General features: G+C 45.7%; 2 protein-coding genes across 2 annotated transcripts; both read left to right on the top strand.

Annotated features, from left to right (window-relative positions):
- Positions 1-67: 67 nt before the first annotated feature.
- Positions 68-4,121, top strand: LOC116442057 (nucleoporin NUP42-like). Its single transcript, XM_032104655.1, is given in 7 exon segments — positions 68-106; positions 517-1,029; positions 1,339-1,410; positions 1,914-2,000; positions 3,101-3,185; positions 3,327-3,732; positions 3,734-4,121. Coding segments are annotated over 7 exon segments (1,392 nt in total). The 3' UTR covers positions 3,924-4,121.
- A 2,558-nt stretch (positions 4,122-6,679) lies between these two features.
- LOC116444418 (nucleoporin NUP42-like) lies at positions 6,680-13,656 on the top strand. The gene is made up of 7 exons (XM_032109795.1): positions 6,680-6,814; positions 8,167-8,419; positions 9,107-9,201; positions 9,521-9,597; positions 11,486-11,572; positions 12,733-12,817; positions 12,958-13,656. The coding sequence occupies exons 1-7, from the start codon at positions 6,706-6,708 to the stop codon at positions 13,569-13,571; spliced, it is 1,320 nt and encodes a 439-aa protein (XP_031965686.1). The 5' UTR covers positions 6,680-6,705; the 3' UTR covers positions 13,572-13,656.
- The last annotated feature ends 1,072 nt before the right edge of the window (positions 13,657-14,728 follow it).

Below are 14,728 nucleotides of genomic sequence, written 5' to 3'. Positions count from 1 at the left end.
TGCTTCCAGCCCACATGATGGTAAATTTCTTCATCCAGCCTCTCAAGCTCTGGGTGTCATCGGCATCATGTACCTCTTCCCAGTTCTGGAAAACGATACAAATCATGTCTGTCCTGCTCCCATGCTGGTTTATTCATAGCTTCATCATAGTTTTGTCACCTCTCCTCTAACTTGCTGATTTTTTCAGGTCTGTTTCTATGAAACTAGTGAGTTAACTTCAGAAGTTGGTGCTTGCCTGCCTCTACCTCGCTGGTGCTGTGGATGTTTAGTCTGTTTTAGTTCTGAAGTTCCTTCAGCTTCTCCTAAGTAGTGTAAATCCTGGTTTTTAAAGTCAGTGCTGCTTTGTAGACTTGCTCCTCGTTTCCTTCCTCACCCTGACAACTCTGCCTGTACAGACAGGACTAGATGCACTCACGGCCTCCATTGTGGTTCCTGCAACTCCGTTCTTTATTCAGCAGTAAGTGAAGGGCGTGCGACTTTTTTTTCTGTTCTCCCTTGCCTTTTCACTTCTACTAGCCACGAAACGTGTCCTTGATTCCGAACTGCTGGAATCCTGGAGGGAACTGTGTGCTTTTCAGAGTGGGCCGGCTCATTTATGTTTTGCACCCGCTTTTTAACCCGCGGCGCCCTGTTGTTCTGACGGGTGAATCGTCCCCGGGGCGCCTGGGCGGCTGCAGCGCGGGCCGGACGCGCTCGTCCTTCGACTCCTGCGGGGCTACGGCTGCTCCGGGGCCAGGCGCCTCAAGGGGCATCCCCGCAGCCCGGCTACGCGCACCCCCGGCCCACGGTGCCCCGAGCGCGGTGGGCGGGCGGCTCCCGGACCCGGCCCGTGCCCGTCCCGGCCGCTGCCGGCAGGAGCTCCGGAGCAGAGCGGGTCTCGGCCGGGGCTGTCGGCGGCAGCCTCTGGTTCGGCACTCGCAGGGTTGCGCTCGGGCGAAGGGACTGCGGGATGGGCCACGAGGCCGTGGGAAAGCAGCTCGGGGATCTTTGCTGCCAGGAGCAACGTGCGAGCAGCTGAGCGTTGTGGTGGTGAAGGCTGTTTCCATTCTCGCTGGCTTGGGTATTCGGGAGCTTGGGGAAGGCGAGGGACTAGACGGGAAGCCGAGGGCTGTAGTTACTTGTCTTTATTCCTGCTCAAAGAGAGCTGGCGTTTGCCAATTCATTTGGGGTATTTACACCTCTGAAGTTCTGTAATGGATCCTTTGCATCTCCGACTGTAAATGTTTTAGGACAATGTACCAAGGTCCGTGTCTTTGTAACTTTGTATAGAGGGCGGTTGGAAGTATGAATCTATGAATCTGTTCTCTTGGAGGTTTTTGACTATTCCTGTCCTTGCAGGCTTGTCAGATGTCTCTCCAGAAGAACTGCATCTGGAGTACTATGACAGCAAACAATATAATTGGGAAATGTGTAAGTGGTTCAAAAATGCTGACTGATGGGGACAGTCTTTGGGATAAGACTTGTTACCAATCTTCAGGTGGCAACTCTTGATTCATTTATCTCCCAGCTCTAGGAGATGATCAAAATGCCAAAATATCCTTCAATTTCTGTGCACCAAAGAGAATGCCAAAATCGCAGCTGGTCTATATGGCCTACTGTAAAATCATGCTTTTGCCCAAGATCTCTGGCTCAAACTGTCTGATCTTGGTCTTTATGTAAAGACATAAAAACATCATAGAAGGGCAGTAGTAAGAGTATTTAAAGGAATCTTTTATCAATAACAAAAATTTCATCTTTTCACCTTGAAGTGGAAGGAAAGCAAAATTCCTCTGTCGGTTTAGTGAAGTGCCTTTTCTAATTCCAAATATCTTCTTTTGGTTCAGTTGACAGACCACTCTTCTTTTTTTTTTTTTCTTTTTTTTTAAAGTCTTCCCCAATAATAAAAATACGCTTTTTTTGCTCTCTCATTTCAGATAGATGCTGTCAAAGAGTTAGCAGAACAATGGGAAAATTGGCTGATTCAGTGGAAAGCTTTAATTGTAGTAGCAAAAGCAGCCTTGGTAAGTGCTCACGAATGGCAACATGTCTCTGTGCCTGATGTCATTTTTTAATGAAGTAATTTACACAGATGTTAATTATGGTTACAAAGACTTCAGAGATGTGGCAATTGTGATGTGCCACCTGGGCATGTTCTCTGGAGTCCTGAAATCAGTGAATTGCCATGGGTATCATAAACCCCCTTCAGTTAACTGAGGAAAAAAGTGTGTAGGGGTGCTTCCATGTTAGCAAGGCAGCAGCTGGATCCCAGCTTTGGAATACTCTCATTGCAAGCCACACCAAAGCAACCAGAGCTGATCTGGTCGTGTACGTGGCCAGGAAGAGGCCAATCCCCACCCCACCTTTTTTCCCATGTGCTGATACAGACTCTTCCGAGAGAGAATCAGCAGACCGGACCAGAATTGCCCTCCAGGCCACCTTAGGATAAGTGGAGCATTTGGCTAATGCCAGAATTGAGAGATAGGTGGGAGAGAAGCCCTTTGGATAACATTTGAAGATAGAAAGAGGCATTGGTCCTGGGAAGGTGACAAACACTTGTGAATGGAGATGTTTTTTCAGAAGCAAATGCTTGAGTTAAAGCCCATAGGAAACAATCAGGGAGACAGAGGAAGTGGCTTTATTTGAGTGCAGTCTGCATGAAGTGCAGTAAAGGTTGAGTAATATGATCCCAGCCCTTGGTCTGTTTCGTGCTGAAGGTGGGCAAGCAGGATTTGGGCTTTACCACAGGAGACGGGATGTGCCGAGGAGAGAGAACGGAGTGAGTCAAAGCTGTGCCCTAAATACAGTCACAGAGCACAAAATGGAAGAGTAAGAGGTGAGAATGAGAGCTCCCAGGGCTGAGCAGGTCATTGACTGACAGGCAGCAACTGATCAATTGTAACAGATTTGCATTTCTGGAGGGTTTCACAGAGAAGAGTGTGTATGGCCTTGGAGACTTAAAGCACTGCAAGAGCATGCAGCTATGAGGAGTGATGACTGTCCAGCATGGTCTGAGTTGGATTCAATAGGACTGGGCAGCTCTATTTTTGTTTCAAATAGTTACTGAGAGAGAGTTCTCTGTTTTGGAATCTAGTTTTCATGTATGCCTCTGGAATCTTTTCAGCTCTCTGCTTTCAAGACCACGGGCACTCAAGCAGCGCCTGCCTTTGGAATGGGAGGACAGCAAACCTCAAGCTTTGGGCTGTCAAGTAAGTTCCTGTCCTAAGAACCAAAACATTGAAGCATTTTCTGTAGTTTGCTGCTGCTGCCGCATCTTTGAAATGCAGCAAGTGGTTTAGTATCCCTGGGGGTACCCATTCTTGTATTTTTCATAAATTCTCTACTTGCAGGCTTTCCTGTGAGCAGCAGCAGCAGTACCAGTGCCAGCAGCTTCTCCTTTAAAACCAGTTCCAGCCTCGTCAGTTCAGCATCATCTGGGAGCAGCCCTGCTGCTGGGAGCTCTTCTGCTGCTGGAAATCCTCCTGCATTTGGGGTGACGTCCTCTCCTAGCGCACCCCAGTCCCTTGGGTTTGGTAGCCCGGCTGCTCCATCTGCAGCCTCCTTCTCCTTTAAAACAGCTGCCACAGCTGGGGGCTTTGGGACTTCTGGCTTCTCAGGCTTTGGCAGTGCTTCTGCTGTGAACTCTGCAAGCACCACTCCGCTCCCAGCCTTTGGAGCCTTTAGTGCCGCCGTAGCCACTTCTGCCTCGCCTTCGAGCGCTGCTTTATTTGGACAGAGTGCCAGTGCCCCTGGACATCCTGCCACCTCAGCCTCTGCTGCAGACCAACTCTAGCCCTGCCTCAGAGAAGTTATTCACACCCAAGAGCGAATTATCAGCTGAAGAGTGGCAACAGTTTGAAGCAAAGGAGTTCACAATTGGAAAGATTCTTCTTAAGCCACCACCATTAGAACTTTTAAATGCTTTTGACCTTTTAAATTTATTCTGAAATGCTGTTAATTTTTATTTCTTCTCTCAGTTCTCTTCTGCAGAAATAAATCTGCAAGTATAAACTTTTGCATGTTATTTTGGGATGGACTTCCATCTGAGAGATGAACTGTTGAAACTCAAATGGAACATTTCCTTCTATATGCTGTCCTGTGAAATTCTGTGCAAAAACTGTATGAAAAATACAGTGTCAAAAGAAGGAATGTTTCAGTCAGGTATTTAAAACCTACTCTTGGATCAGTTTATCTCCGAATGTACACTCCATGTGTTGAAGGACTGGCCACAAAAGCTTTTTTCCCTCACTGCCCCAACAATTGGTATTGTAACTTTATTAGTGGGCCCTTACAAATAGTTACTACTGAATGTGTGCCTTCACTGTCTATTAAAAATCTGTTGTTTTATTCCCCAGCTTTACTGAAACTAGATGATCTCTGCACCTACCAATCCAAGAATTCTGTTCCTCTTTTTGCACTTACTTGAGTCTCTCTGGAGCATTGCATTTCCGAGTTGCTCGCCACCTTGGTACTGAAGAGGATTTGATGGAGTCTGCGATCAGTTGGTCAGTACATGCTGCAGTCCTGTCTCATCCAATTCTCCATTGTCAGAGGAAGCAAGATGATCTTGTCAAGGCTTTTGGACCTGGATCCCCAGAACTCCCAAATGTGGATTCTACTGGGTGCAAGAAGCAGATTCACACACAGAGGAGAGATCATAGAATATCTGGAGTTGGAAGGGACCCACAAGGATCATCAAAGTCCAGCTCCTGGTCCTGCACAGCACCATCCCCAAGAGTCACACCATGTGCCTGAGAGCATTGTCCAAACACTTCTTGAGTTCTATCAGATTGGTGCTGTGACCACTTCCCTGGGGAGCCTGTTCCAGTGCCCAACCACCCTCTGGGTGAAGAACCATTTTCTAATATCCAGCCTAAACCTCCCCTGACACAACGTCAGGCCATTTCCTTACTTCTGTCACTGGTCACCAGTGAGAAGAGATCAGTGTCTGCCCCTCCAGTTCCTGTTGTGAGGAGGCTGCAGACTACAACTCAGTCTCATCTGCTCCAGGCTGAACAGACCAAGTGCCCTCAGCTGCTCCTCATACAGCTTCCCCTCAAGGCCCTTCGTGATCTTTGTTGCCCTCCTTTGGATGCTGTCTAACAGCTTTATATCCTTATATGGAGGTGCTCAAAACTGCCCCCAACACTGGAGGTGAGGCTGCCTCAGTGCAGAGGAGAGCAGGACAATCCCCTCCCTTGCCCAGCTGGCGATGCTGTGCCTGGTGCACAGAGATCTTTGTTACACGGCTGTAACAAACACTTCAAACAGCCACAGGTCAACATCTCCCATATAAACAAAACAATCTGAAGCTGTACTGTACCTACAGTGACAGGACTGGAGAAAATGGCCTTAACCTGAGACAGAGGAGATTCAGACTAGATATTAGAAAAAAGTTTTTCACTGTTAGGGTGGTCAGGCATTGGAATAGGTTGCACAGGGAGGTGGTGGAGTCACTGTTGCAGTATGTGGAATATGTAAAATTTTCTTAAGAAAGGATGTTGTTTAATGATTTATCTTTAAATACTTTCAAGCGTAATCAACAAGAAGGGAGATTTAATCCCTGAATCAGATAGCAGCTAGCAAGCTCTAAATGACGTTCATGTGTTAGAAAAACAAGTTACTTGGAGGTAGAATTGCCTTGTTACAGTTCAGAGCTGGACATGTTTCAGTGATCTCAGACCTAGGGGAGGTTAACAAAGCTTGGGAAGAAGGACGTGCCACTGATAGTGGATACAAAGAATGCAGAATTTACAGGCCACTAGGACATTTGGCACAACTCCCAAGATAAGGAAGAAATTAATAAAGACAATTTGGCAACTGTGCTGAAACCAGCTCCGACTGGGTGAAAGGTAATTCCATCGGGGGAGATCTGCCACCACTGGCTCATGGACCACCAACCCAAGAAACCCATGGGCCCACAAGAAGAGAAAGACTGAGCATGCAGACTAACTGGCATAAGAAGCAAGAGAATAATTAACTAATAGAAGATAGAATGCTAATTAATAAGAGAGCTAAGTAACTTCTAGCCAATGAGCATTAATTCCTTTGTTTGCTAAAATGTATTAAACACCAAAAAGTTTTGATAGGTGGTGTGCTCAATTTGTGCAATACCATCTAGCACCCAGGCTTGTGCAACTCTGAAATAAACAGTCTTTCAAATGTGCAATTATTGGCTTGTCACTGGGTAGGGAATCCGATTTTTTCAGACAACATCACCATCCCTAGGGGTGTGTAAGAGGCACCTCGGTCTGGTGCTGGCTGATGTGGTTTAGTGGTTTATGGACTACAGTGGTAGTGATGGGTTGGTGGTTGGACGGGATGATCCTAAAGATCCCTTCCAACCCTGATGATTCTGTAGCTATGGGCTATACATTCCTTAGTCTCCCCCTAAAGATAAAGAACCCAAGTGTTTTACCACGCAGGCTGTGTGGAGGTGCTGAAGTGAGTAAGGGGCGGTTACAGCCGAGGGGCGGGTATTTCACTGTGTCAGTGACTGAAGCTTTGCACAGCACAAATCAAAGCCGTATTTGGCTTTATCAGCAGCCTGTTACTGTGTTATTCCCTGGTTTGACTGGATTTATGTGTCACTGGAGTTACGTCTCGCTCCTGGGTGGCGGACCGTGGTTCCCGCCCGCTCTCCTCCGGGCCTGAGGACCTCACCCGCGGGCCCCGCGGCCCGCCCGGCGCACGCCCGGGACGTCAGAGCCGCGCGACGGCGGGGCGGCCATGGGCGTCTGCCAGTTCTTCCTGCGGGGCTACTGCCGCTTCGGGGACCGCTGCTGGAACGAGCACCCCCGCGGCGGCTCCGGCCGCCCCGGGGCACCCCCGGCCCACGGTACCCACACCGCGCCGGGGAGGGGCGGGCGGGCTGCCCGGACGCGGGGCTGCCCGTCCCGGGCGCTCGGTGCGGCCGCTGCCGGCAGGAGCTCCGGAGCAGAGCGGGCCGGGCAGGTCTCGGCCGGGGCTGTCGGCAGCAGCCTCTGGTTCGGCACTCGCGGAGTTGAGCTCTGGCGAAGGGTCTGGAGCACAGGTGCTGTGAGGAGCGCTTGGGGGAGCTGGGGGTGTGTAGCCTGGAGAAAAGGAGATTCGAGGGAGCCCTTATCGCTCTCTGCAAGTGCCTAAAAGGAGGCTGCGACCAGGTGGGGCTTGGCCTCCTCTCCCAGGCAGCCAGTGGCAGGAGGAGGGGACACAGCTGCACCAGGGGAGGTTTGGGTTGGGCATTCACAGACAGAGTGACGAAGCGTTGGAATGGACTGCCCAGGGGAGGTGGTGGAGTCACTGTCCGTAGGGGTTGTTTAAGGAAAGACTGGATGTGGCACTTGGTGCCGTGGTCTACTTGACAGGGTGGTATTTGGTCATAGTTGAACTGGTGGTCTCAGAGGTCTTTTCCAGCATAATTGATCCTGTGATTCTGTGACTGCGGGATGTGCCACAAGGCAGTGGGAAAGCGACTCGGAGGACTGTTCTCATGAGCAGCGAGCAGCTGAGTGTTGTACCCGGTGAAGGCTGTTTGCATTCTCATCAGCTCTGGGTGTTTGGGAGCTTTAGGAAGGAAAGGGGCATGACAGGGAGCTGAAGGCTGCAGTGATGGCACGGCAGGAACTCACTGCAGCTGCTTGTCATTATTTCTGTGGGAAAGAGGGTCGGGGTTTGCGTGTAACAACACGCACAGGTATGTCCAAAGTCTCAAAACGAAAGTCAGGAGCTCCCTGTGCTGGAGCAGAGCCCCTGCTGTAACTACGGATGCAGGAGCCCCTAACATAAATTTATGGTGCATTAAATTTAATTTTTTTTCTGCTGGGGTAGTTCATGAAACAACCTAAGCAAAACTGAGCCGGTGTCTTTCTGCAGTGCCACAAATTGTTATTGGCTCGGTGATCTAGCTGAAGGTGTCTCTCTGCTCATTAAGGCATAGGGGGGGAGATCGGACTAGATGACTTTTAAAGGCGCCTTCCAATCCAAACGGTTCCTTTTGAGAAGTAGGACTTGAGAACTACCCTGGGTGACTCACTAGCTTAAGCTGACTAAATAATGAGAACTCATTAGGAAAATCTACGTTTTCATTTCAAACTTCTTATTGCCACTGTAAAACTAGTTATACTTGCAGTTTTTGTTGATGTTGATTCATATCTTAATGATTAAAAATTTCTGTTGTTTGCTTGTTTGTTTGTTTTTTTTAATTGGAAGTTACTAGCAGAAGAGGAGGAGGAGGATGGGGTACCTCTAACCAGAGATACAGTAATGTTATCCAGCCATCTTCCTTCAAGTCTGATACATGGGGTGGCAGCAGAGATCACGGAAGCGGATTCTTTGGCTCCTCTGACTTTGGATCGTCAGGCGGCAGCAGCAGAAATACAGACTTTTCACAGAACAGGTTCTCTGCATTAGCCAGCAGTCAAAGTGTTGCTGATGGCTCTAAAGATGAAGAGGAGAGACTTCTGTAAGTTATAGTCCTGTCTTACTGAAAGCTTTTGGAATGAGCAGGTTGAAAGCTTACTGACTTCCTAGAGATAATGCAGAGGACAGGATTGTTAGGGGGAAGCTGGGACACAGGAAGAAACATAGAGAACATGACTTCATTTGGTTCTCTGGAACGATGCTGGCATGGGGAGGATGTGATTCTTGTTTGGGACCTGGGCTGGGCGGATAGACAGCTGTGATGTTAAGTAAGATTAGTAAGATGGTGTGGTATTTAAGTTGTGGGCAGGAGGATAAGGAAGGAAACAGATCTCAGTGCTTGAAAATAAGAAGTCAGAGCCCCTTTAAGAAAATGAATGATTTTACTTGGTTTCTCTGACACTTAAGACAACAAATTTTTCTGCCAACATCAAAGCTATTGAAACCTGGTTTCACAGAGAGAGGTGTATGTTCAGTCAGTTCAGAGTGACCAGCATCTGCAGCTGCAGGGCAGGTACTGAGAACCAGCAGACAGTTTGATTTCCCAGAGAAGCAAGGTTTTGGAAACATTTTCCATTACTGTTTTTAATATTACATTAAGAAAACACTTCGTTTTCATGGTAGCAGGTTTTTGACTCTGAATTTGGATTCAAACCAGGCAATTGTTACTGGCGGTTTTGTTTTGACCATGTAATTTCACCTTCATCTGTGATGTTACTTTGTTTGTTAGTGAATGTGTAGTGAAAGACATGGAAATTTGGGAATCTTCTGGACAGTGGATATTTTCATGTTACTCACCAATGAAAGAAAAGCTGAATGTCTCAGGTAGGTAATGTTTTCAGTGTTGTCTATTGCAGCTCTTTAGGATGTTCCTGTGACTTTCCCACACTGTTGTACCTCTGTACAACGCTTTGCAAGGTGATGATTTACCTTGTGATACAACAGAAAGGAATATTAGATGATGGCAAATTCATTTTGTACGTTCACACCTCTGACATTTTGTAATGAATCTTTTTTTTTGTCTCTGACTATAATTCTCTTAAGACAGACAATGTACCAAGGTCCATGTCTTTGTCACTGTAGAGGGCAGTTGGAAGTATGAATCTGTTTTCTTGGAGGTTTTTGACTATTCCTGCCCTTGCAGGCTTTTCAGATGTCTCGCCAGAAGAACTGCGTCTGGAGTATTATGACAGCAGAGCAAACAATATCATTGGGAATTATGTAAGTATTTTAAAAATGTTGGCTGGTGGGGACACTCTTGGGACAGGACTTGTTACTGTTCTTCAGGTGGCAGCTCTTGATTCATTTATCTCCCAACTCTAGGAGATGATCAGAATGCCAAAATATTTTTCAACTGCGGTGCATCCAAGCAAATGCACAAATAGCTGCTAGACACTTCTTGACTTAATCTTGTCCCCACTCCTGTGCGTTATTTGTAGAAGTTGCTTGAATCCTGTCTCAACAGTTGAATGCCTCATATGCTCTTAGTCAGTTTGATTGGTATAGGTCATTATTTGGTGCTTTAAATAGAAGACTGGGCAAGTTCATTTGACCTTGTTCTTTTACATACCTTTGTTGCAGGGAATAATGATGAAAATAGCTGATACTTCTTTTCTAGAAATAGATAGGGATATACTCATTTGGAAGTAAGGCATATGTTTTTATATAAAGCATCTTTCAATGTATATGTATCATTCCTTCCTTGTAGTCCTGTCAATATCGAGGAAGTTGCAGAGTTCAATGTTGTGCCAGGAAGGAAATTAGGCTGTTGGATAGATGCAAGTACAAATTAATTGAAACTACACTGCACTCTTCCCTCTTCTTCTTGGTTCTATGTTCCAGAAGGAATTGCTCTCGTCACCACTCTTGCTTCATATGTTTAGATTTACCAGAACTGCATTTTTAGAGACAGGAGATACATAATTTTTTTTAAACTTCAATTAAAATAATAAACCCAAATAATAATAAATAACAAACAATAAACAGTATGCTATACATGGCTATTAAAATAAATAAACTGTGATCTCATCAAAGCATTAAGTGCAAGTCTGAGAGCAGTAAATGCAAGTTTTCCTCTCAGTGTATAGATGATAACTCTATGATACAGTTCTCTTACAAAATGTTAAAGTACAGCATGTCTTTTCCATGTTTCTATTCTTAAACTGGGTCAAAATCTGAATTTTCCAGTTTGTTGTATAAGAGCAGATACCAAGCAACATGATCTTCCGGCATGTGACTAGACACAAAAGAATTATTGATGTTTGTGATGTAATACTCTTTTGAAAAACTAAGGAATTTGTCTACAAAAAGATTACTCATTCCATTTTTACAGGCATTTGTGACACTAGGTGTTTTATTTGTGTATGTTTTAAGGAAAATTCAATTAGGCCAGGCATCAAATTAGATGTGTTGCTAAACTTCAGTGTAAATGTAGGAAATTCAGGTTGGAAATTCCTGAAAGGTTATTTGAAGACTTTGTAGTTTTTTGCTTAAAACTAAATCACAGTTATCAATACAAAGATACCATTTATTGCTGCACTATTCTGTGCAGTTTTCTGATGGATCACGCAAAGGGGGTTGATTTAAATTAAGGAAGTTAATTTCATCAAAACTAACTATTTTAGGATGATTCTATTGAACTGTTCAGAATTACAGTGTTTTGAAAGTGGGTATTTTTTTTTCTGAAAATGTGGAAGAAGCTGAGGTAAATCTTTGGACTTCAGCTTAGTGACTGAGTGCATAAGTGGAAAGGCCAGATTGAAGAGTCTGTTCTCATATGTTTAAAACTTACATATCTTGTCTTGCGTCATATTTTTTCCCCAAGCATCTAATTCAGAAAAAAAATAGAACGTGGATTTGAAAAGCCCCAGAACTTGTTTTAATATTACCCCTATGTAAAGTAAAAGGATTGATTTAAGGACAATAGTCCTTTAAACTCTTAAAAACTAAAGACATCAGCCTCTCACGTTGAAGTTTCAGGAAAGAAAATAGCTCCATGGGTCAATGACATTTCTAATTCTAGATATCTTTTTTCCATTCAGTTGTCAGATGACTCTTTTGTTTTTAAGTGTTCAGTAATAAAAGCATGCTTTTCTTTACCCCTTTTCAGATAGATGCTGTCCAAAAGTTAGCACTACAATGGAAAAATCGGCTACTTCAGTTGAAACCTTTAAATGCATCAACAAAAGCAGCCTTGGTAAGTGCTCACGAATGGCAACATGTCTCTGTGCCTGATGTCATTTTTTAATGAAGTAATTTACACAGATGTTAATTATGGTTACAAAGACTTCAGAGATGTGGCAATTGTGATGTGCCACCTGGGCATGTTCTCTGGAGTCCTGAAATCAGTGAATTGCCATGGGTATCATAAACCCCCTTCAGTTAACTGAGGAAAAAAGTGTGTAGGGGTGCTTCCATGTTAGCAAGGCAGCAGCTGGATCCCAGCTTTGGAATACTCTCATTGCAAGCCACACCAAAGCAACCAGAGCTGATCTGGTCGTGTACGTGACCAGGAAGAGGCCAATCCCCACCCCACCTTTTTTCCCATGTGCTGATACAGACTCTTCCGAGAGAGAATCAGCAGACCGGACCAGAATTGCCCTCCAGGCCACCTTAGGATAAGTGGAGCATTTGGCTAATGCCAGAATTGAGAGATAGGTGGGAGAGAAGCCCTTTGGATAACATTTGACGATAGAAAGAGGCATTGGTCCTGGGAAGGTGACAAACACTTGTGAATGGAGATGTTTTTTCAGAAGCAAATGCTTGAGTTAAAGCCCATAGGAAACAATCAGGGAGACAGAGGAAGTGGCTTTATTTGAGTGCAGTCTGCATGAAGTGCAGTAAAGGTTGAGTAATATGATCCCAGCCCTTGGTCTGTTTCGTGCTGAAGGTGGGCAAGCAGGATTTGGGCTTTACCACAGGAGACGGGATGTGCCGAGGAGAGAGAACGGAGTGAGTCAAAGCTGTGCCCTAAATACAGTCACAGAGCACAAAATGGAAGAGTAAGAGGTGAGAATGAGAGCTCCCAGGGCTGAGCAGGTCATTGACTGACAGGCAGCAACTGATCAATTGTAACAGATTTGCATTTCTGGAGGGTTTCACAGAGAAGAGTGTGTATGGCCTTGGAGACTTAAAGCACTGCAAGAGCATGCAGCTGTGAGGAGTGATGACTGTCCAGCATGGTCTGAGTTGGATTCAATAGGACTGGGCAGCTCTATTTTTGTTTCAATAGGACTGGGCAGCTCTATTTTTGTTTCAATAGGACTGGGCAGCTCTATTTTTGTTTCAAATAGTTACTGAGAGAGAGTTCTCTGTTTTGGAATCTAGTTTTCATGTATGCCTCTGGAATCTTTTCAGCTCTCTGCTTTCAAGACCACGGGCACTCAAGCAGCGCCTGCCTTTGGAATGGGAGGACAGCAAACCTCAAGCTTTGGGCTGTCAAGTAAGTTCCTGTCCTAAGAACCAAAACATTGAAGCATTTTCTGTAGTTTGCTGCTGCTGCCGCATCTTTGAAATGCAGCAAGTGGTTTAGTATCCCTGGGGTACCCATTCTTGTATTTTTCATAAATTCTCTACTTGCAGGCTTTCCTGTGAGCAGCAGCAGCAGTACCAGTGCCAGCAGCTTCTCCTTTAAAACCAGTTCCAGCCTCGTCAGTTCAGCATCATCTGGGAGCAGCCCTGCTGCTGGGAGCTCTTCTGCTGCTGGAAATCCTCCTGCATTTGGGGTGACGTCCTCTCCTAGCGCACCCCAGTCCCTTGGGTTTGGTAGCCCGGCTGCTCCATCTGCAGCCTCCTTCTCCTTTAAAACAGCTGCCACAGCTGGGGGCTTTGGGACTTCTGGCTTCTCAGGCTTTGGCAGTGCTTCTGCTGTGAACTCTGCAAGCACCACTCCGCTCCCAGCCTTTGGAGCCTTTAGTGCCGCCGTAGCCACTTCTGCCTCGCCTTCGAGCGCTGCTTTGTTTGGACAGAGTGCCAGTGCCCCTGGACATCCTGCCACCTCAGCCTCTGCTGCAGCCACCAACTCTAGCCCTGCCTCAGAGAAGTTATTCACACCCAAGAGCGAATTATCAGCTGAAGAGTGGCAACAGTTTGAAGCAAAGGAGTTCACAATTGGAAAGATTCCTCTTAAGCCACCACCATTAGAACTTTTAAATGCTTTTGACCTTTTAAGTTTGTTCAGAAGTAACATGTTTTGAAGTGAAATAAAATGCTTCTTTTAAGTTTTGTTTCATCTCTCAAGTTTCCTGCAGGAGTAAATTTACAGGTATAAATATGTGGATATTATATTTTATAATTTCTTGTTTGTTTTGGAACAGACTTTTTACATCTGAGCAATGAACTGTTGAAACTCAAATGGAACATTACCTTGTATTTGCTGTCCTGTGAAATTCTGGGGAAACACCGTATATAAAATGGTTGGGTCAAAAGAAACAGTGCTTCAGTCAAGTATTCACAGCCTGCTGTGAATGGAACCCTAGAAAGACCGATGCAGTACGAGACTGCTTCTTGGACAGCCTTGTCTTCTGCCTCTTTGAGGGGTTGTGCAGCACTGGAGGATTGTGTTTTGAGAGAGAGGGATGGCTCCTGTGTGGTCTGTGCCACACTACACCCTTCTGTCCTCTGGGAGCCAGTGCCAGTTGCCACAATTCAGCGGTTTTCAGTAGTTTTGCCTGAGGTCACTAAACCTGCAGGAATGTCACATCATTGGGAGAGGACAGCCCTGAAAGTGTTCATCCTGCAGAAGGAGCTTGTGGGTTGTTATTTTGATGCCTCCTAGGTGCAACTTTGCAAGCAGTAGCAAAACTGCCTTTCTGTGAACTGAAGGCATTTTGTTGTCAGGTTCTCAAAACTTGATGGGTGCATATATTAACATTACCCCTCCTGAAGTCAAGATGTTAAGGTTTCAATTTTGTTGCCAAGAGGCTCTAAAGCAGGAGTCAGGAATCTTCTGAGGATGTCCTAGACTCAGGGAAGGAGAACATTTGCTCTTGACCAGGCCCTCCCCTCAGTAGTCTAAAATTGTCAAACCTCATCTGTAAGAGGAAAGCAAAAGTTTGCTCCAGGATACACATAACTAAATCAATGTTTCTTTAACACTTGCAGAAAACATTTCAGTTTTCGTGGTCCTACGTAAAACTTCACTAGTGTCATGTATCCGACCACAGGTCCATCAGATACTGGCTTGCTAAACAGTGGGAATGACTGAACAACATCTAGAATGGTGGGCTGGGGGCAGACACTTGTGGATACAAAAATGCTGCTAGCAAGGATTTTCTTGCTATTTTCTAAGCCCCTGAGAGACTTTTCTCTCTCACAGAAGAGGTAGCCGAGTTCTGTAAACAACCAATCACCT

The sequence above is a fragment of the Corvus moneduloides genome, chromosome 1 (genome assembly GCF_009650955.1).
Source record: "Corvus moneduloides isolate bCorMon1 chromosome 1, bCorMon1.pri, whole genome shotgun sequence".
NCBI lineage: Eukaryota > Metazoa > Chordata > Aves > Passeriformes > Corvidae > Corvus > Corvus moneduloides.
This window is presented reverse-complemented; position numbering and strand designations above follow the sequence as displayed.

Excerpts from the sequence above, each read along its gene's own strand:
- LOC116444418 (XM_032109795.1), top strand. The coding sequence starts at position 6,706 with ATGGGCGTCTGCCAGTTCTTCCTGCGGGGCTACTGCCGCTTCGGGGAC. Across the intron at positions 8,420-9,106 it reads GATGAAGAGGAGAGACTTCT|TGAATGTGTAGTGAAAGACA; the intron begins GTAAGTTATAGT and ends TTTGTTTGTTAG. Across the intron at positions 9,598-11,485 it reads ACAATATCATTGGGAATTAT|ATAGATGCTGTCCAAAAGTT; the intron begins GTAAGTATTTTA and ends ACCCCTTTTCAG.